Source organism: Danio rerio, chromosome 7, assembly GCF_052040795.2.
Source record: "Danio rerio strain M-AB ecotype USA chromosome 7, GRCz13ab, whole genome shotgun sequence".
NCBI classification, from domain to species: domain Eukaryota; kingdom Metazoa; phylum Chordata; class Actinopteri; order Cypriniformes; family Danionidae; genus Danio; species Danio rerio.
The window spans coordinates 30,389,403-30,410,220 of NC_141027.1; the positions used below are offsets into that span (position 1 = coordinate 30,389,403).

General features: G+C 35.1%; 1 protein-coding gene and 1 long non-coding RNA gene across 3 annotated transcripts; one reads left to right on the forward strand and one right to left on the reverse strand.

The window, feature by feature from the left end:
- Positions 1–1,337: 1,337 nt before the first annotated feature.
- On the reverse strand, positions 1,338–18,804 carry LOC141375379 (uncharacterized). The gene is made up of 3 exons (XR_015495802.1): positions 18,641–18,804; positions 16,140–16,223; positions 1,338–3,916 (listed from the first exon to the last, which is right to left on the reverse strand). It is a non-coding gene; the product is annotated as an uncharacterized LOC141375379 (long non-coding RNA).
- aqp9b (aquaporin 9b) lies at positions 2,301–18,877 on the forward strand. Of its 2 annotated transcripts, NM_001177744.1 has the most exon segments (6): positions 2,301–2,467; positions 3,769–3,895; positions 12,086–12,223; positions 12,618–12,736; positions 14,581–14,798; positions 18,690–18,877. In NM_001177744.1, coding segments are annotated over 6 exon segments (876 nt in total). In that variant the 5' UTR covers positions 2,301–2,362; the 3' UTR covers positions 18,859–18,877.
- Positions 18,878–20,818: the final 1,941 nt, after the last annotated feature.

The window sequence follows — 20,818 nt, forward strand, 5'->3', positions numbered from 1 at the left end:
ATTTACTCACAATTTATTCACCCTCAAGTGGTTTCAAACATTTATGAGGCCATTTTTTCCTGCTGAAAACAAAATAACTTTAAATAATGTTTAAAACATGTAACCATGATTTCCATATGTAAAACAAATACATGAAAATCAATGACAGGCCTAGCATTTTTCAAATTATCTACTTTTGTGTTAGACCATAAATATTTTATAAACTAAGCGTGAATAAATGACATTATTCAGATTTTGGGGTAACTCTCTCTAAATCTATTTAATTCAACCCTAGTCTTATAACTTTAAATAGCCTATAACATTTCTCTAATATTAAAAATAGCGAGTCTGCGTGATCGCTGTTATCGTGCGTGACGTGCTGAGGGCCGAGGGGCTGTTAAGATGATGAAGGGCACGGGGTGTTATAATTTGTTAGAACCCACTGGGGTGCTTTTTCTCCATCAGCACATCCCCCTCATTTCACAGCACTGACAGTGTCTGCCTCACATCAAAGACGACACCCCAGAACAAGTGACAGTGATTAATGCAAACAAAACATACCGCTACCATCCTATCGCTTCTTCTGTCCCACAGGCTGCTCTGCTCCATCTGTCATGAGACGCCGCTGACGGTCACTTTGTTTTTATTTGGTATAATAGCGCCACCCGGTGGACAAACATGGGCATTACATATAGAAGCTGCTCCGCAATGTGGCAATGCTTCTCCATAAAACAAATCTACTCAAAAGATATGTATAAAACGCATGGAAAATAACAATAATAATATTAATAATAATATTAATAATAATAATAATAAATATGAGTTTGAGAATATTTATCTTTTTTAATGTAATTTATAGCATTTCCTTCAGAACATGATAAATATGACGATAAACAATAAATAAACAGTAAATAAAAAGAATAGAGTTTTCATTTGTAATTATTGAACATTTTTATTTTGAATGTCTTGTCTTCTAATGAAATTATTTAAACACATCTTGAAAACATGACAACTTTTTAATTATTTTAAAAATAGAGTGCAATAAATTAAAAAAATGTTCTTGGTAATTTGGAAGGAAAAAAAGTTATCATTTATTTACAAGTAAGGCCATTTAAGAGTTATATTGAATAAATAATGCACATTTCTATTGTGCTGCGTTGCGGAGGTCATTGAAAATTATTTACAATAAGAAGATAGAGTAAATTGTATTTTTAAGTTTTTATCTTGACCCCCCAATACATATAGGCCTATTAACATATGAAACTTTTTAAGGGTCATGAAAATTATTTAAAATAAAGTTTTAATAGATTACTAGTTTTATTCTATGCCCCCGCTGCTGCAATCAACTTCCAGAAATGATCAGATGTGCTCCAACATTAGGCACATTCAAAGCAAAATTTAACACATCTGTTTAGCTGTGCCTTTACAAATGAGCACTGTGCTACGTCCGACAGATCACACTATCATGTCTTTCTTTTCTTTTTCATTCTTTTATAACCTGATTTAACACTTTTTTTTGTTTTGACCTGTTTTAACAATTTTTAATTCCTTTAATTATTATTATTTGTTTTCTCTTTTATGCTTGTTTATGTAATGCACTTTGAATTACCATTGTGTATTAAATGTGCCTTGCCTTATTTGTATTTTTTCTTACTATTTTGATACATAAAAACTACATTTAACTTTTTATTACATTAAAATATTTAGTTTTTTTTAATCATTCAAATCATAAACATGATTTAATTGATTATTAGTTTATTGTTTTTTTTAACTACACTAAAATACTTTTAACATTTAACTACATTAAAATATTTTAAAAGTTGAATTTTTTTAATCATTAAAATTCATTTTTAAATTGATCATTAGTTTATTATATTTTTAAAACGATCTATACAAATCAGCGTCATGTGACATTGTTGGTTATTTCATATAGGCTACAGTTTTGCATTTGCTTTTCGTGCTTAACTGTAGTAGGCTCTTGTTAGTTTGTATAATTAGAGTATAATAAAAGCTCTTTTAATAATTGCCGTGTTATTACAGGTCTCAATTAAGTTTCCAAACGAGTCTACCGATTTTCTCACAGAACTCAATCGCCTCTCAATCCTACATTTGTTCGCAAACAAAATAAACAAATATGCCACGCACTGACATTTCCTCAATTACTGCAAGTAGAGCGAACTCTGGTCGTGTTTGTCTCAGCATGAGGAGGATGGATGATGGGGAGAGAGCAAAGAGGAACCAGCGACCTGTCGTGTCAGTGTGTTTAATGACATCTGAGTAGCAGGAGGGGCGGGGAAGGTTAAAACCTAAGACACTCAAACTCCAGCGAGATCAGCTCTTCAACTGTCTGTCCGCTCATCACATCTCAGCTGTCGGCGAAAATATGGAGTATCTCGAGAACATCCGAAATCTGAGGGGGAGATGCGTCCTGAGGCGCGACATCATCCGAGAGTTTCTGGCAGAATTACTCGGGACATTCGTGTTAATAGTAAGTCTTTTACCTGTCAGAACTTTAAAACAAAGTGAACTGAACTTGACATGACAGCTTGAATATACACAATTGCGTTAGAATTTGGATTATAATTGCAGGATTAGCGAGCTGTGTTGTGTCAGTTTTGACTTTGAGTGATGATGAAGTCTGTTATTTTATTCTGAAGAAGCACTTATAAATGCGTGATGTGGTAATAATAGCCATACAGTGTGTGGTCACATAGTGCTTTAGAATAAATGCATTGTGTAAATGCAACACCCTCTACAAACCAACTAAGTGTCATCTTATTAGTTTTTCTTATTGATCAGTTCTAATGGCTATTAATGGCATATGGTTTAAGTTAAAATTGCTTATCTCAGTCGGAAAGTCCAGTTTCACAAAGACAAACTACTTCTGGAAGTGAATGTTAAAAATGAACAGAGTAAAACAATTAGGCTACATTTTTGTAAATTTGTCCCCCAAAATAGGAATTATAATAAGATTTGTGTAGCTCTTGGGTAAAAATGTGAACACAGATGCACACAATCAAAGAATAAATATAAATTCAGGGTAAAATGAATATAGTTACGATAAATCCCTTAAAGTCTAGTTAGAGTTCCAAGTTTTAATGAAGTGAAATTTAAAATTCATTTGTACATCTTGAAGGTAAATAAGGTCAGTATAAAATGATTTTTTTGTATGTCTTTGTCTCTTTGTAAGGAATGTTTATATTTCTGTTATGCAAGAACATTTTCAGATTCAAGTCTGACAATAAAGTTTTGTGTTGTATTGCATAAGCAGTTTACATTTTTAAATTTGCAGCACAAAGGTATTTTCCAGAATTGTCAGATGTTTTTATGATGTGACTCAAACAATAAATGTTATAAATGTGTTTTTAAATGTTCATATTGTAATTTTTGATGTTGCTAATAAGTGAAATTTGTTTAAAAATAGTTTTACTCTCAACCCCTTGCAATAAAATTTTAAAGAGAAGCACAGTGAAGAAGGAAGAACAATATCTTTGACATTTTATCATTTAAACCCCTTCATTCTGATAGTACAAGAAATACACTTGCTTTTTCTGACAGTGTATTCTACTGCTGTTAATTACGTGAACGACTCTGATCCATCCTGACAGATTTGTAGCTTTGGGGTGCCGCCCTGACCATAATGGTCTGAGCTTTTGAACGAGCTGCCCAACTAATTAGTTTTGAATAAGTGCTTGACAACAAAAGTGCTTTTCTTATCTACATGGCAGTAGCTTTTTCCACTAATTGTCTCCCTAAATCATCTTCTCTCTATCCATTTCCTGTTTGTAGCTTTTCGGTTGCGGTTCAGTGGCCCAGACTGTCCTCAGCAGAGAAGCAAAAGGACAGCTTCTCACCATCCATTTTGGCTTTACTCTAGGGGTGATGCTGGCCATCTACATGGCAGGAGGCGTGTCAGGTAACTGGCCAATGGACAAGTCTAGAACACACACGTACAGTTCAAACTTCAATACGCCTGACTGTCACGTATATATTCTATAGTCTTAATAAATAGCAAAAGTTAGACACACACAAACACAAACCTAAAGTAACAGAACTTTCAAATCGAATTAATGAAACAATTCCCAAATAAATACAGTTCATTTGTTAGAGTAAATACATCTGTTTGGGACCACTGAGTTCAACGCATCTTTTCATTTCAAAGGTCATATTTAGCTGCTCATCGGAGCTGTTTTTCACATTTGTTTGTGATCTCTGATCTACTTACAATCTACACATCGAGTAGCCACCTAAGCCACCCACTTCCTATATGCAACAACCTGCCAAATCTAAAATATCTGAGCATGTACTGATACAGAGTCCAGATCAGATACAGTATTTTCTTAATAGAATGTGCAATTTTAGGTTTTAAGGTTATTAAATTAGCCTTGTTTATGATGACAACCTCAAAAACCTGTACTTTGCAGTTTTAAAATGGAAAAAAAAATATATATATTTATATATATATACACACACACACAGACACGCACACACACACACACACACACACACATACACACACACACACACATTTTTTCTTATTAAATTAACACAGGATTGTATTTAAACTAGTATTTAGACAATACTGGGTAACACTTTACTTGAAGGGGTGTTCATAAGATTGTCATGACATCTTTATAATCATCACATGACATGTCATGAATAATAAGAGGATTTGCACACATGCTTATGACAACTGCTATTAAATGTCATTCACTCAGTTATATTTTTTGAAATGCAAAGATGACATTGTTTTAGATATCTTCATGACAAGTTGACATAAACAAATACATCACAACCTTTTTCTTCATGACGACCTGACATTACCAACAAAACAGAATTCTTGGTAATGTCACAAATCTGTCATAAACATGATTTACATGAGCCCATTATAAATGGCTAATGAACATGTTTTTAATTACCATTTTTAGTGGAACAAAATTTATTTGTCCCCTTCAAAGTAAAGTGTTAACCTATAATTTCTTTAAAGTCACTCCAGATTAAAAAAAATGCTTGATTTTAAAGTATCATTCAAACTGGAAGGCAATTTATTATTTTATTGCTTTATTTGTGTGTGTTTAATCTATTAAAAACTAACCCTGGTTGAAGGACTAAAATGGCTAGTAAGAAAGAAAAAGCCTTTTCTCTATTAATAAGTCAAGTGAATCAAGTATATGCCCCATACTGAGCACTTCAACTTTGACACCAAGGAGAGAGTGAAGGGTGGATTTGCTGTAGACCATAACAAACTTATTATTTCTGAAAATCTTTTAAAGATTAATGAAAATATAATAGAAGGAGCATGTTGCTTATTGTGTTTAAAATTCTTGAATTCTTAACAGTTTTGGGCCAAAAATAGTATAAATCTTTTATGAAAATAGTGTAAGGATGGGTGAATTCCATGCTCTTAAATCTTGCATAAGGCTTGATGTCAAGCGGAGGTGTCTTGGGTTTGATATACCAGAACGGACATGTATGTCTGGCCTTCATTAAGACAATTCCTCAAGGATTATGTTGAGGTGAAGCTTTTATTGTAATGTGTTATAATAATGGAGACGTTTCCAGGAATTTCCATTTAATCGCTTCAAGCTATGGCAGTAAATGCAGCAAGAAAACAGTAAACAAGAGCACGTTTACAAAGTCAAAGAGATGACAAAGTGGCAGAAGATTACTGACAATAACTAACTACACACTGATCCACTTAGACTAACCTCACCGCTCTGAGCTGAATGGACTCCAGGTAATCTCATTTTCACAACGAGTAGTAGCTTTAGTCTAGTCAAGAAAACAAGTCTGGTGTTTTTTTTTTTTGTTGGACATTCCTTTATTGAAAGTACAAGAGAGATCTTGGGATGTAACGAGTTGTTTCTCTGCAAATTTAAGAGATAACAGACTAGACATGTGACTTAATCTTTTACTTTCTGGCATTTAAATATACTGAACCTGAGTGCATTAGGAAAAGAGCTCTATGTCTACAAGATGTCTAACTGACTTCATAAGCTGTCTCGAGTGTTACTGCATACAGCAACGAAGTAGTGAAAACACACTTAATTTCTCACAGAAACTGTGTTAAACTGAAACTGTAATAGATAAGGGTGTGGCGATAACCACATCACCGTCGTGAGGTGATGTGGTTATTACAGTCATCACCGTCCTTTTTGAGTTTACTACTTATTTTTGCGTGTGAAACTTTCATGGTTGTAAAAAAAAAATAAAAAATAAATTTAATAGGAATAAAAGGCCTGCACTAAGCATTTTTCACTTAAAGTACAAATGTTTTTTTTTTTACCTATTATACCTAGTTTTTTATCCATCAAATAAATATAGCAGGTCTATAACACTGATGATTTATAAATGATTTAAACATCTCATTTTTAATGCTCTGGTGTAATTCCTATATCAAAAACCTCTATCAGCATTTTTAATATAAGGTCATTATTTTAAAAATAACCTGAGAATCTGATTTTACCGTTCATTTTCTCTGTCTCACTCATGGTGAGCTTAGGTGACGGAGTGTTTAGAATTAGCTCACTGTCCTCAGTTAAAGCCTGTGTTAAACTGCCACAGAACAGTAAATCAATATAGGCTTTGCTTAAAGGCTGGTCATATGTAGGTCTGTTCTTTACTAGAGCATGCTGTGGCAGCGGTGAAGAGAGACATCGACAAGGCGCATACATGTCGACTTAAAGCATAGTCTATAGCAAACAATAATTTTGTATAAATCATTTTATTAAAAATGTAGCCAATTTATGACAGAGGTTTGTGAAACAAAAATTACAGCAGAGTATTAATTTGCTAAAACTTCCATGGATCAAAACAAATCAGCACTGCACAGTTGTAAGGTAGGGCACAAACAAAAATATACGGTTAATATGTTTTTGTTGAAAAATTTGGAATGAATTTTGTTTGGTATAAATTAGTATTTTAATCTTAATATATTTTTGTCGGTCAGTTATCTACAAAAATAAACTAATAGAACAAATAACATTTGAGGTGAAGTGTGTCAAGGTCCACTATACTTCTGCAGCCAAAACACAAACGGGTTTGTTAAATACAATTACAATCTAAATCAAATAAATGATAAATATTCAGTTTCAAATAATGTCTTTTTGTTAACTGTATGATCAGAAAATAAGAGTGGTCTATATTAAACAGTTTTATTATTAACCCGAACAGCTTGTTCTGTTTCTGTATTTGGACTTCCAAAGGACACGACACAAAGAGAGAAGTGCTTACAATTTAATATTAATTATGTTCCAGAGAATTCAAAAAGTATATAGCTAGAATTTGATAAAGCAGAGCTTCCAGAGCTTCAGTGCTGGATTCTGTCAAAAATTCCTTAAAGAAGGAGCAGCTCCAACCATAATAGAAGAAGATGTGGATTGTAAGCCTTAACCTGTAAGTATTTTTATTTGTTAAAATTGACCTATTAACTCACATGCACAGTTTCTAGTGTTAATGGTATATTGTAGGAACGACGTAAACAAAGATGTAAACAATGGGAAATGCTGTTTGACACTATTAACACTTTAGCTACAAATTCCCTTAACAAAACGTCAAACCACTGTAAACACCCACAATCTTTACCAGCACTGCAGTGTCTCTATACGCAGCTGCTTTCCCTACGTTCTACATCTCAAATAACAAACTCAAGTAAGATATGAGAACGTTTTATATTACTTACATATGCTTATTCCAAATATATGTAAAAGAAACTTGTCAGACTTTATTTTAGAGAGCACCCTGGTGACGTGGAGCCAATTCACGAAACACAGCACATAATGTTAGCAGACCAATCAGAGCCTCTTGAGGGCGGATCTTTGAAGGAACTAGGAAATATGGTAGTTGTTTTCATGTTAGCTGAGTAGTTGTACATAATTGACATAAGATATATGAATAAAACCATGTGATGTTTTACAAATGAAGCATGAGCACACATTGCTTTGCACCCCATAAACACAACCACTTCTTAAAAATTCACTCTGGACCACCCCTTTAATAACATTATTATTAGCATTATGCTTCGCTCTTTTATTCATTCTTGCATTTCATTGTTTTACATGATATTTATTGCAGTGAAAGACGTAAAAGTTTGCAACAAGGATAATAACAAATATAAATGTGTTAACTGTTATTTAAAATAATAAGAAAAACATTTGAAAATTTATAAGATTGCATTAAGATTGCCCTAGAAGTAGTTTCTAAAAATGATGCAGTAACAGTGTTGTGGTACGGTATAAAAATGTGTGTTCAATGCTGCAACTGAATTATCAAGGGTAATAAGTCACGAGCTTGCACTATATTCCTCACCATATGCTGCCAGCATTTCCTCCTCTTACAATACAACACAAGGGCAGGCAGAGCGATATACAGTATAAACATATGTATAATGTTAAATATAGCCAGCCATCTGCAGTTAAAGTCATCAAAAGCGGGCATTTGTGCATGAATAAGTTGGTTAGCCCAGCAGCCCACATGACTGTGATAATCTTACGTGCTGTGATGATGACTACAGTATTGAACTAATGAGCTTTTCTGGAGCACACGTCCCAGGTGCAATCAGCTCTAGGCACTGGCCCATTATTATGAAGTCTAAAATTCTACAAGAGTACTCAATCGGAAAAATATTTCAGTGTAAACAAAAACTTGTAAGTGAAAAAGATTGGTTATAAGACTAGTTAATGAAAATGTACCTTCAACCAACCAGTTTTATTTATGTAATATGCAACATTATTATGATGCTAATTATGTTCTCCTCAATCCAGTAACTAGGTAAAACTAGGTTCATGCTTAATGACTATCAATTTGAAAAAGATATTAAATAGGTCCTGATTTCCTGTTTTCAGCTGAGAGGACAGTCCAGGTTTACGTGGGTTAGAGAAGGCCAGTGTTTTCCGCTCTGTTCTGCTGGCATTAGAGTTGAAGCGGTGTGTATGATGGGGTCAGAGATAGTACCGCAGGCCTGAGCACTCTTATGTCAAAGCAGTGTTACTCCTAAGCCCCGTGGTGATGTCAGAAGACTTAGCCAGATTATGTCAGACCCAATTCCCATTGACTTCTTCCACTCGTTTCTGTAGACGGTGTTTACGAGGCCGTTTAAGAGGACATTGTTTGGATTAACCAAGAGAAAGTGAGAGTACTTGATATACCTACACAGCAAAAAGACAAAGCGCATCAGTACGAGATAAATGGCGGAATACACTGGTTTGATCTTATTAAATAATAATTTGTACTAAAACCTCAATATGCTTTTATGCAAACCTCAATCAATACAAAATCACCATAAAAAGTGGACTGCTAAATCCGGTGCAGATACTTTGCCATCATCTGAAGTTTGTCATCTCTCAGGGGGTGTTCACACACAACAAATATCAAAGATGTCAAAGTAAAAAAAAACAGTCAAAACAGTTCCATGTGATTTCAGTACTAAGACCGGGAAGGGACGTGATGGTGGGGAAAAAAGTAGGTTGAAGAAGAAAAAAAATGGGTGGGAGAACAAAAAACTGAGTGATAAGAAAACATCCTTTTTCGCAAAGATGTTTTGCGATAGATTGCAAAGATGTTTTGCGTTTTCTGTTTTTCCACAAACACTTCTTGTTCACTTTATACATGTCAACGCTGCTGTTTTTGACAAGATTTTGCCGTATTTTACCATTCTATCTCACTATCGTCCTATCAATATATATTTTCCCATATTTCTAATATATTTTTAATCTCGAAAGCAGGCGGAAATTAATATAAAAATGTCTGCATTCACTTTCTGTCCATTAAAGCGGTGTGTCAATCATCGCCCTTCATATGCAACCTCTGAAACAGTGAATGCATGTAACTGACTGACGGACGCACTCTGTATGATAAACTGATCCCAGATCAGCTTCTGTACAAGCCATTTAATATGACACCTGTTATCAAACAAGTGAAGAGCAGCAAATGAATCTACTTTAGTATCTGTTTGTGCTCATTTGAGACAAAATTACCTGTGTTTAAAATAAAAACAAGCAGAACGGACATGTTTACATATTATTAAGTATGTTTGTCTGTTTAAAGCAAATACAGAAGTAACTAAAACTGCAATTCATTGAAATTCTGCTAGGCGTGGCTCCATAATAGAGCAAATTTCTATTGACCCCACTTTTAAAATGGCCAACTTTATAGCAGAAAAAAAAAGGTGTATACAGCCAGGTACAATGAACGATTTTGGTCCATATAGCTAATATTACCCTCCATGACAACTCTAAGGGCGTGAATTTTTGTTTTTATAACTCATCCGTTTCGTATGTGCTCGGCATAAACATTGTATTTTTGTGTTGTTTTATGTGGCTTTACATTTAATTGCCTTTTGGAATTATTTCCTACAATTATGAGATGTTATGGCATGCTGTGTGCACGTAATTGTGCTCACAAACCATTCACATGGCCTCCATTTCCCAGTTGAGAAAAATTATATACTTAAATACCATCTCTATAAAAGTATTTGTTTTATTTAAGATCATTTATCATTTGTAAGTTTATTTAGACCTGTAATGCACTCCAGAAAAGGCAACGGTTGGCCAAGCCTATTGGTAGCTTCTTTTGGGTTCTTCAGAAACCTATAGGTGACGTTACAGATACTACGTCCATATGGTTTAAATACACACCCGAATCCCAATTTAATTCAGAGGTTGCATATATAAGGGCGAGGATTGATGCACAGATTTAAAGTGAATGCAGACATTTTAATATTAATTTTAGCATGCTTTTATGATTAAAAATAAATCCGAAATATGGGAAAATACTTAAAGTTAGGATGATCGTGGGATAGAATGGTAAAATACAGGAGAATCCCAGCAAAAGCGGGAGGGTTGACATGTATGTAGTGAATAAGATGCATTTGTGGAAAAATAGTTTTGCGAGGGAAAGCAAAAACATGAACATGTATGTTTTCCTGTCACTCTGGGTTTTTTTTTCCTTCCAGCCAGTTTTTTGTCAGGTCATCAGGGTGCATGTTTACTTTGCTTTACTACAAGCATCATATTGCCCAAATGTGCACCAGGACCTGAAACAGCTGAAGAGAGTGCATAGACCAATGACATTAATTTCTGGAAAAAAAATTCCTTTTTGGCACACAAAAGTGTTCTTGGAGCTTTGCATGATTAAACAACTGTGTTTTATTTTATTTTTTACTTTGATTGTTTTATGATCATTGTTGTCTATGGAAGAGTGCTCAGATTTCACCTAAATCAGTGGTGTAAAGTGACAAATTATTCTCCAGGTACTCCAATTACTGTAAGTGAGAAGTTTTTATCAGGAATTGTAATTTACTAAGTTGTTTTAAAAATGTGTACTTTTACTTTCCCTTGAGTATGTTTTAAGTGCGGTATTGGTACTTTTACTCCACTATGTTTCTTCAACCTGCAGTCACTACTTTATTTTTCTTGTTTCTTGGAATTGGCGTAAGTAGATTAAGCAGTTCTGTAATTCTTGTCCAATCAAAACTCACATAGAAAAGAAAATTCCATCCTACCGAACAACCTCATCAGGACACGACCTCAGCACTTCATAAATCCAACAAATCGTTTGGAAGCATTAAAAGTGTGAAGAATATGTCCAAAATCTTTACACGCAATCATCGAGAGACTTACAGACTGCATGTCACTGATGAGCAGATGGATGTTTACTGTATGATGACTGATATCACCAAATGCCCTTAAACAATTAAGAATGCTCTACAGAATGTTACGTTTACACATCCATACACAAATTGCATGTAAATGCATGAGCCGATCACATAGTGATACTTCATACTCGCTAATCTTGTGTACTTTTAAAAGGTCTACTTTGAGTCATATTCACAACAGATACTTTTAATCTACTTGCACTACATTTTTGGGCAAGTAATGGTACTTTTACATGAGTATGATTTATCAGTACTCTTTTTACCACTGCCTAAAATGTCTTAAGTTGTGTTCTGAAGATGAACAAATGTCTCGGTCTAAATAATGATACCTTTTTAATTTTTGGACAAACTAATCCTTTAAAAACGACAGTGTAAATGGCAATTAAATGAGTACCCAATGCATCATTTTCTTTTTTGTGAAATCTAACCCTCAGCTGTGGCATCTCTTTGCAGGAGGACATGTGAACCCTGCTGTTTCTTTGGCTATGGTTGTCCTGAGGAAACTCCCACTAAAGAAATTCCCTGTGTATGTGTTGGCCCAATTTCTAGGTGCCTTTTTTGGGTCTTGTGCCGTCTACTGTCTTTACTATGGTAAGTTTATAGGGCACTTCTATATTATAGCTTCTGTTATGGGCTCCTCTCCAAAAGCAGGCTAATAAAGCATATACCCAAGAACATTTTTAGACACACGTAAACCACAAAAATGGCTTGGCTTGTTGTTATTGTTGATAGATTTAGATAGACCTTAAATTTAACACTAGCTTAGAGAAGTAACTCGGAACTGAAAGCTTTTTTTGCACTGAAAGCTGTAAAGCTTATTGCTGTAAATTGCAATATGATTATTTTACAATTACTCTGAACAGTCAGCAAATTACTACCTACAAATTAATTTTTAAAACTTATCTATTTGAAAAGCGGTTGGATTTTACATCACCTGCAACATCTTGAAGCATTACAGGCCTAAAAAATATTCTCTTGTCCATAGATGCCTTTACAGAATTTGCTAATGGAGAGCTAGCTGTAACTGGCCCAAATGCCACAGCAGGTATCTTTGCATCATATCCACGTGAAGGACTCTCATTGTTAAATGGATTCATTGATCAGGTGAGTGAAACATTAATTCATTGCTATTTTACTGTACAGTAAAATTAAACCAGTGTTTAAACACATACTCTGAATCATTGTATGCTAGTATTATAGTATTTACTGTTGCCATTTGTGTGTACAGTTAAAGGGGTGGTCCAGAGTGTATTTTTAAGGCTTGATTTTGTTTATGGGGTGCAAAGCAATGTGTGCTTAAGCGTAATTTATAGAAATGTGTATTATTTTTTCATAAATCCTACTTTGATTATAAACAGCGACTCAGCTAACATGAAAACGACTGTCATATTTCCTAGTTCCTCTGAAGACCCACCCTCAAGAAGCTCCGATTGGTCAGCTAACATAATGTTCTGTGATTAACAGATCAGCTCCACATCACCAAGAAACGTCTCTGTTATAACATTACAGTGCCTCTGGCCATGCCCCTTCACTACAGGGGGTGTATGTATGCAACCTGAAGGGTTTATGACATCATTACCCTCATATATATATATTTTTTGTAGTCCCCAAACTTTGTTTGCTGTAGGCTTCGCTAAGCTAACTCTGCAAAAGCCAATGTCTCCCTTTGCATTGAACTTTGAGCATCTAACATTCCGAGAAGTTGTTTATGTTCACACAGCTACATTACACATCAACTAAAGCTTATAATATGATATTGTAGTGGACCACCCCTTTAAAATCAAAGCCTAGAGCACCATCTGCTGTTAAAAACCAGCCTAGAACACCATCTGTTGTTAAAAAAAACAGTCTAGACCATCATCTGCTGTTAAAAAACAGTCTAGACCATCATCTGCTGTTAAAAAACAGTCTAGAGCACCATCTTCTGTTGAAAACCAGCCTAAAACACAATCTTTTGTTAAAAACAGCCTAGAGCACCATCTTCTCTTACAAACCAGCCTAGAGCACCTTCTTCTGTTAAAAAAACAGTCTAGAGAACCATCTTCTGTTGAAAACCAGCCTAGAGCACCATCTTCTGTTACAAACTAGTCTAAAGGACAACCTGCTGTTAAAAACTAGTCTAGAGCACCATCTTCTGATAAAAACCCAGCCTAGAGCATCATCCTGTTAAACAAACAGTCTAGAGAAACATCTTATATTAAAAATCAGCCTAGAGCACCATCCCTTGTAAAAACTAGCATAGAGCACCATCTTCTGTTAAAAACAAGCCTAGAGCACCATCTTCTGTTAAAAACCAGCCTAGAGCACCATCTTCTGATAAAAACGCAGCCCAGAGCATCATCCTGTTAAACAAACAGTCTAGAAAAACATCTTATATTACAAATCAGCCTAGAGCACCATCCCTTGTAAAAACTAGCATAGAGCACCATCTTCTGTTAAAAACCAGCCTAGAGCACCATCTTCTGTTAAAAACCAGCCTAGAACACCATCTTCTGTTAAAAAAAAAAACGGCTAGAGAACCAACTTCGGTTAAAAACCAGTCTGGAGAACCATTTCTTTTGAAAAACAGCCTAAACACAATCTTCTGTTAAAAACCTGCCGGAACAGCATTTCCTCTTACAAACCAGCCTAGAGGACAATCTGCAGTTGAAAACCAGTCTAGAGAACCATGTTCTGTATAAAAAAAAATAATAAAAAAACTGTCTGGAGCACCATCTTCTAGAGGACAATCCGCTGTTAAAAACTAGCCTAGAGCGAAAACGGCTGTTAGCTCAGAATCCATTCAGGAAAGAAAGTGATCCATTAAAAATAATAACAAAAATAATAATAAAAAAAAAAAACAATCAATTTTTTCGAGCAAAATTTTCACCACAGCTGTACTAATCAATGTTAATTGCTTGGTCTCCATTAGAGAAGGTTTTGCTGATCAGTAGTCTCTGTCTGCACAGGTGATTGGTGCAGGTGCCCTGGTCCTCTGTATTTTAGCTGTTGTAGATAAGAAGAACATTGGAGCACCTAAAGGAATGGAGCCTCTGCTTGTCGGTCTGAGCATCCTGGCTATTGGAGTGTCAATGGCACTAAACTGTGGATATCCTATAAACCCTGCCAGAGACTTGGGACCTCGGCTGTTCACTGCCATTGCAGGATGGGGATTAACGGTGTTCAGGTACAAGAACTCTTGCTGATTCTACATAGTTTTTGTTCCAATTTAATTCTCCTCTTATCTGTATTACTGCTGATGTTGTAAAAGTGAAGTTAGCTTGTGTGAGTGTGTACAATAAAGCTAAGAGCCAACCAGCATGTGCAAAACAGAGGGATGACACTCACCAACATAGCTTTAGTAACTCCATAAAAACTTTAAGTGCACAGGACTATCGCCATTCTTCTGACAGAGCAGATAAATTTTTTAATGCACTTGTGTATCTCCTGCATATTGAAGCAATTTTAAAAATGTACACGAGGCGCCCTGAATTCTCCTTACATAAATATTGAGCAGCAAAACCAAAGACAGGGTGCATTCTAACTTTTCCTGTTAAAGGGGGAGGAGTTGTGGTTTTTCACTCTTACTCTTCTCTTAGCTATCACAATGTAGGTCGTTGGTTGAAGAGAGTTTCTGTTGTTGTGCCTCAACAGAAAGAAAAATCTGAATATGTGCACACTGAAATGCGGACTAAAAGCTGATGAAGTGCCGAATAAGATAATTGGCAACCCTGTGCAAAAGAGATGGATTAAACAGAACACGGATGTTTGCAATTCCAAATTTAAACAAAGAAATCGCTCTAAAACCCTGAAGGCTTCAATTCATTCATGCATATCTCCCGAAAATGTCATATCACTGTAATGTATTTCATTTTTAATTGGTTCTCCTGGATGTTTAAAGGGGAGCTACTAGTCCATTTTGAAGGGAGTAAATCTCATTCTTCACAAAAGTTCATGCCTATATAATTCCTGTCCTTATTAGTATATTCAAAAATGAGGGGCAGACAAAACATGTGCATACCCACTGAGCATGAATGATCACATGTTATGCATTTTAAGCTGTATATTGTGGGCCGAGATTGTTTTTCTGAAACGCAAAAATAAAAAACACAAAAAAAAAAAATGCCAGTCTGGAAAAGAAGTATTTTCATTATAAAACACTGTTTTAAAACAAAAAAGTACTAGTGTAAATGGTATATAATTCTGATTGGTCAGTTGGCGATTCAGCTGTGAAATATAATTGTTTATTTAGTTTTTAGCCCTTTACATCTACCCACTAAGGATGACATTCAGAAAGAGCTAATCACATATCAGTGGCCTAGTAAATGGGGAAGTGCTTGATCAGTCTGCTTAATTTCTGTCTGCCTTCCAGCTCGAGACCAGATTAAGGCTGACCTGAGGGCAAACGTCTCTGATGTCATCAGTGTAACAAGCATGCGTGTGCATTATAAGCACTGTAATGTGCATGATACTCGCTTGAATTCAGTTCAGAAAAGCATTTGTATGCAATTTCAGTGCGCTTGTTTACCTGTTTACCTGAGCAGGTTGAAGGACACAAAGCACTAGTCTCACTAGCCTATAAAAGGATCAAGGGATTGAGGGAGGGAGAGACCTGCAGACAGAGAGCACCGGACTGACACACTAAGCACAGATTACAATGAATGCATTAGTGTCTGTACAGCAAGACTGGACAACACTGTTGACTTTTTCCATTATTCTGAAAACAAAACAACACTTCAAACTCAAGGATGTAAAATGTAAAGGCATGTTCCTAATCATTTTTTTATGTAATATTGTGTCCAAGACCATCCAATTTAATCTGTTCTAAACTGAACTGACAATGTCAACACTCTTAAAAATGCTGAGTTGTTTTAAATTCAAATTTCAAAGTTGGCTTGAAACCAAAATGTACAAATTTTGTATGCATATAGTACTGTTAAAAAGGATGTTTCGATGTACTGCATTATTTTGTAAAAGTTAATTTACGCTCATAATTTTATTCAGATACCATAACCTTGACTGTCCCCTCAAAATTATTTCCTCACTTCTGGTCACATGGAATGTCTTTAGGGCAGGGCAATCAGGGTGTGGCATATTTCTGGAGTTCTTGAGGTTTAAATAAAGGTCAGAGCCAGTGCCGAATGGGTGGGACTTGATTTCCAATAGAACTCTACAATCCTTTTTGATTTTTTTTAAAAATGTCTTGTATAAGTTGTGGAGTCTAACCTATTGTGTTTCATTAATGTCTACACATACCCCACACCCCAAATTTATTAAAAAACAGATAGCTTGTGGCATTAGTACTTTCCACTTGGAGTTCTCCAAGCTGCGATATATATTTGCAACTGAGTGCAAACTGGCATTCAAATCCCCCCACCGAACCCTTTCACTTGCATGCACATCACGATAAGGGAACTTCGGTTTCAGCAATGGGTTAAGAAATCTGATATGTTCATATTTTACACAAACTTACACAAACTCAGCAACACAGCCAAACATTGTTTCATTGTCATAATTCAACTTAGAACTGAGTTAGATAAAAAAAAAAATGTAGAAATGCAATTGTAATTTCACCTTATGTTCAATTAAAATAAAAATATTTATCATAAATAATAAACAAATTTCATATTTTTATTCATTAATACAGATTAGATTACTGTATATCACAGGTGTCAAACTTCCTTCTCAGTTTAGTTTCAACCCTAATTAAACACACCTGATCAAACTAATTAAGTCCTTCAGGCTTGTTTGAAACCTTCAGGTAAAGCTGCGGTCACACTGGAGTTTGAGCATGCGAAAGTCTGTAGTATGGCGCTGCCAAAAGGGGCAGCAGTAAACAAGATAATTATTCATTCATTTTCTTTTCGGCTTAGTCTCTTTTTTTAATCTGGGGTCGCCACAGCGAAATGAACCGCCAACTTATTTTGCATATGTTTTACACAGCGGATGCCATTCCAGCTGCAACCCATCACTGGGAAACACCCACACAAACTCATTTACTCTCATAAACCTCGGACAATTTCAGCTTACCCAGTTCACCTTTACAGCATGTCTTTGGACTTGTGGGGAAAAACGGAGCACCCAGAGGAAACCCACAAGGAGAAGATCACAAGGAGAACATGCAAACTCCATACAGAAACGCAAACTGACCCAGCTGAGGCTCGAACCAGCGACCTTCTTGCTGTAAGGTGATTGTGCTACCCACTGCACGTTTGTGGACTATTTCGCCCACAAGATAATAATTAGACATTTAAAAAAGCGAGCGATTGGTCCATATTTTAAATTCCTGCAGAGAGGTCATGTTTTGATTCTCGGTTGGTCTCACGCAATCAAGTGATAGAATTTTGCAGGTCAGAGTTTAACAAGCTTAAACTTTGTAATGCAGTGAACTGCGAAACTTGTCGCACAAGCTTGCATTTCCGGTCTGACGTTTTCACGTGAGTATGAACGGGGAGAAAAGTCCAGTGTGACCGCAGCTTTAGTGTGTTGAAACAGGGTTGAAACTAAACTGTACACACACTTGACACAGAGTTTGACACTTCTGCTGTATAGTATAGTGTAGTATATAATAATTAGTAATATAGTAGTATATAGTAATTGAGATGCAATGGCCCAAAGTATTTGGACATTTAGTGCAATATTTGGACAGTTATTTCAAGTCTGAATGTCACTGAATGAAATATCATAAGATCGTGCAACATTTAAGACTAGTAACAGAGTAATGGCAAAGTTGAATTGTCACATTTCTTACAAACTTTGCCATAAAAATGTTGTAATTTAGAGTCATTTATAATCTTTATTTTTTCATCAACTAAATGATTTAGCTTTGGTGAGCATATGAAACTGAACTATACTGTGTATGTGTGTTTAAACCAATGAGAAATACTTAAAAGTGACTTTGACCCATTTGAATGTTATGATGGCTTCATGAAGTTCTTGTGTGACAGTAGTGAATTCGTCAAATGCATCCTTATGTCTTTCCAGTTCAAACACTGTCCAATTCCATTTATATTTACTGTCGGTTCTTACCTTTAGAATCTGTTGCCAGTCCAGTGTGTATTCTTGTGTGTGTGTTCAGTGCTGGCAATGGCTGGTGGTGGGTTCCAGTGGTGGGGCCGATGGTGGGCGGAGTGGTTGGTGCTGCTATCTACTTCCTGATGATCGAGATGCATCACCCTGAGAACGACAAGAACCTGGAAGACGACAACAGCCTTAAAGACAAATATGAGCTGAACACTGTCAACTAGACCGTGAGGGAATGTATGGTATCTTTTCCTTTACTATAAACCTCAAACCAAAAGCACTGTTATTTCTGCACTCTCTTTCCTCCTCTGTCTTTACCTTCATCACTTTTGCCAAGTACATTCAACAAACCAAGCAGCTATGAAAGACAGTAATTGGTAATCATCCATAGTTCTAGTTTTCTAACATTTGTACCAGAAGTAGAGCTGTAGAAATGTTTCAAAGAGCACCGATTAATCCATCAACATGAGAATCAATCCTACAGTAGTCAACACTCGAAGTGAATCAAAAATGTTTTTCAGAACAGTCCTAGGACTAGATCGGGTGTTGTTCAATAGTTTTAGGACAACTTTGATGGAGAGAAGATGATGATCCACTTCAAATGTTGACTACTTTATTCTATGGAAAGCATTCTTTAGTAATTGTCAACACCACTGCCAGTAATAGATAAACAGGTGCTAACAGATCCTCCATATTCTTTTATAAAATATGTATGATTTACAATAATATCTATATATTATTTTCACATACTTTCCAGTGGTTTCTCAGGATTTCTTAAGACATATTCATTGCAGGATTTACTACTAGGATAAAACCCTACGAAGACTTTCAATCCTTTTTCTAATTCTATTGCTACTGTAACTATTGCGTGCTTTAATTAACTTTCATCTGACAACCCTTTAACTTGCTACAAGCAGTTGTTTTTCTCTCACTGAAATAAAGGAAATAGGTACTTTACGGTCCACTTTGCTTGATAGAGCATGCTTTGCTGTCTGTAAATGGTGTAGCAAGCACCATTCAACAAGAATGGAAGCATGCATGCATAACGGCTGATAAAGTAACTTGCATGAGGTAACTGGATGAATGTCAAAATGCATGCAAAAAATAATCTGTGATATTAAATATAAGCTTAAGAAGAATATCTGCAAGTATTTATGCTACAGTGTATCCAAATGTTGCAGAAAGAGTATTGCTGCAGTATTGCGTGTAATGCCACTGTTCAAAAGTGTTAACTTTTCAGGCTCAGCAAAGCCTAAAGCTTTACTTAATTAGAAATGTATTTGCTGTCAATTTACTCATCCTCAGGTCATCTGACATCTGACTTATTTCTTTACCTTAAGATTAGAAGCATGTAAAGGAAAACTAAATGAATACCTGTGGCTCCCAATGATACATTGAGGCATTTTGAAGCAAAATGATTGTTCTGTGCAATTGTTTATGACATTATTATGGCCTGAGAATGAGCAAATTTTCATTAAATGTCATCTTTTCAATGCATCAGTTGAAGATTTAGTAAGTATTTCATAATTATTGTTTGTGGGAAAATAGTTTTGTGATATGTTTTGTTTTTATTTCTCTTTTAAAAAAAAGGTATTTTAATAATTTATTGCTTGACACTTAAATGAATTTATAGAGTTGTTTGTACAATTTAAAGACATCATATTATATATTGAATTATATATACATATATTGTATTTTTATCCTGTTATTTCTGTTTCAGATTTCTTACTGTCTTATAAATGATACATTTGGGGATTATTTGCTATATTCATAAGCTGTATTGTCATTTTGCTAATGTAGACCTGAAATTAAATAAACATAGTGTTATACATTAATAAAAATGTCTGTTCTTTTCTATAATTGACTAGTTATACAACTGATGGATAGATCATGTTACATCACAGTCAGTTTACAGTCAGTCAGTTTCCGCATTAAGACATACACATCTAAATAAATCATCTAAATAAATGTATCTTTGCAATACTGCACAAATGTTAAAATTGTTAATTACTTTGCATAGAAAAAACATTAACTCACCTTAGTATGTTTAGTCTTAGCATAAAACATGTGGCTAAACTAATAGTTTGATGTTAAATATTTAAAATAAAGGTAAAAAAGAGAGCTAAAATAAACCGCTCTAATCTCACAAACGTATCTGACCCAGTTTAAGCATATCACTATCTG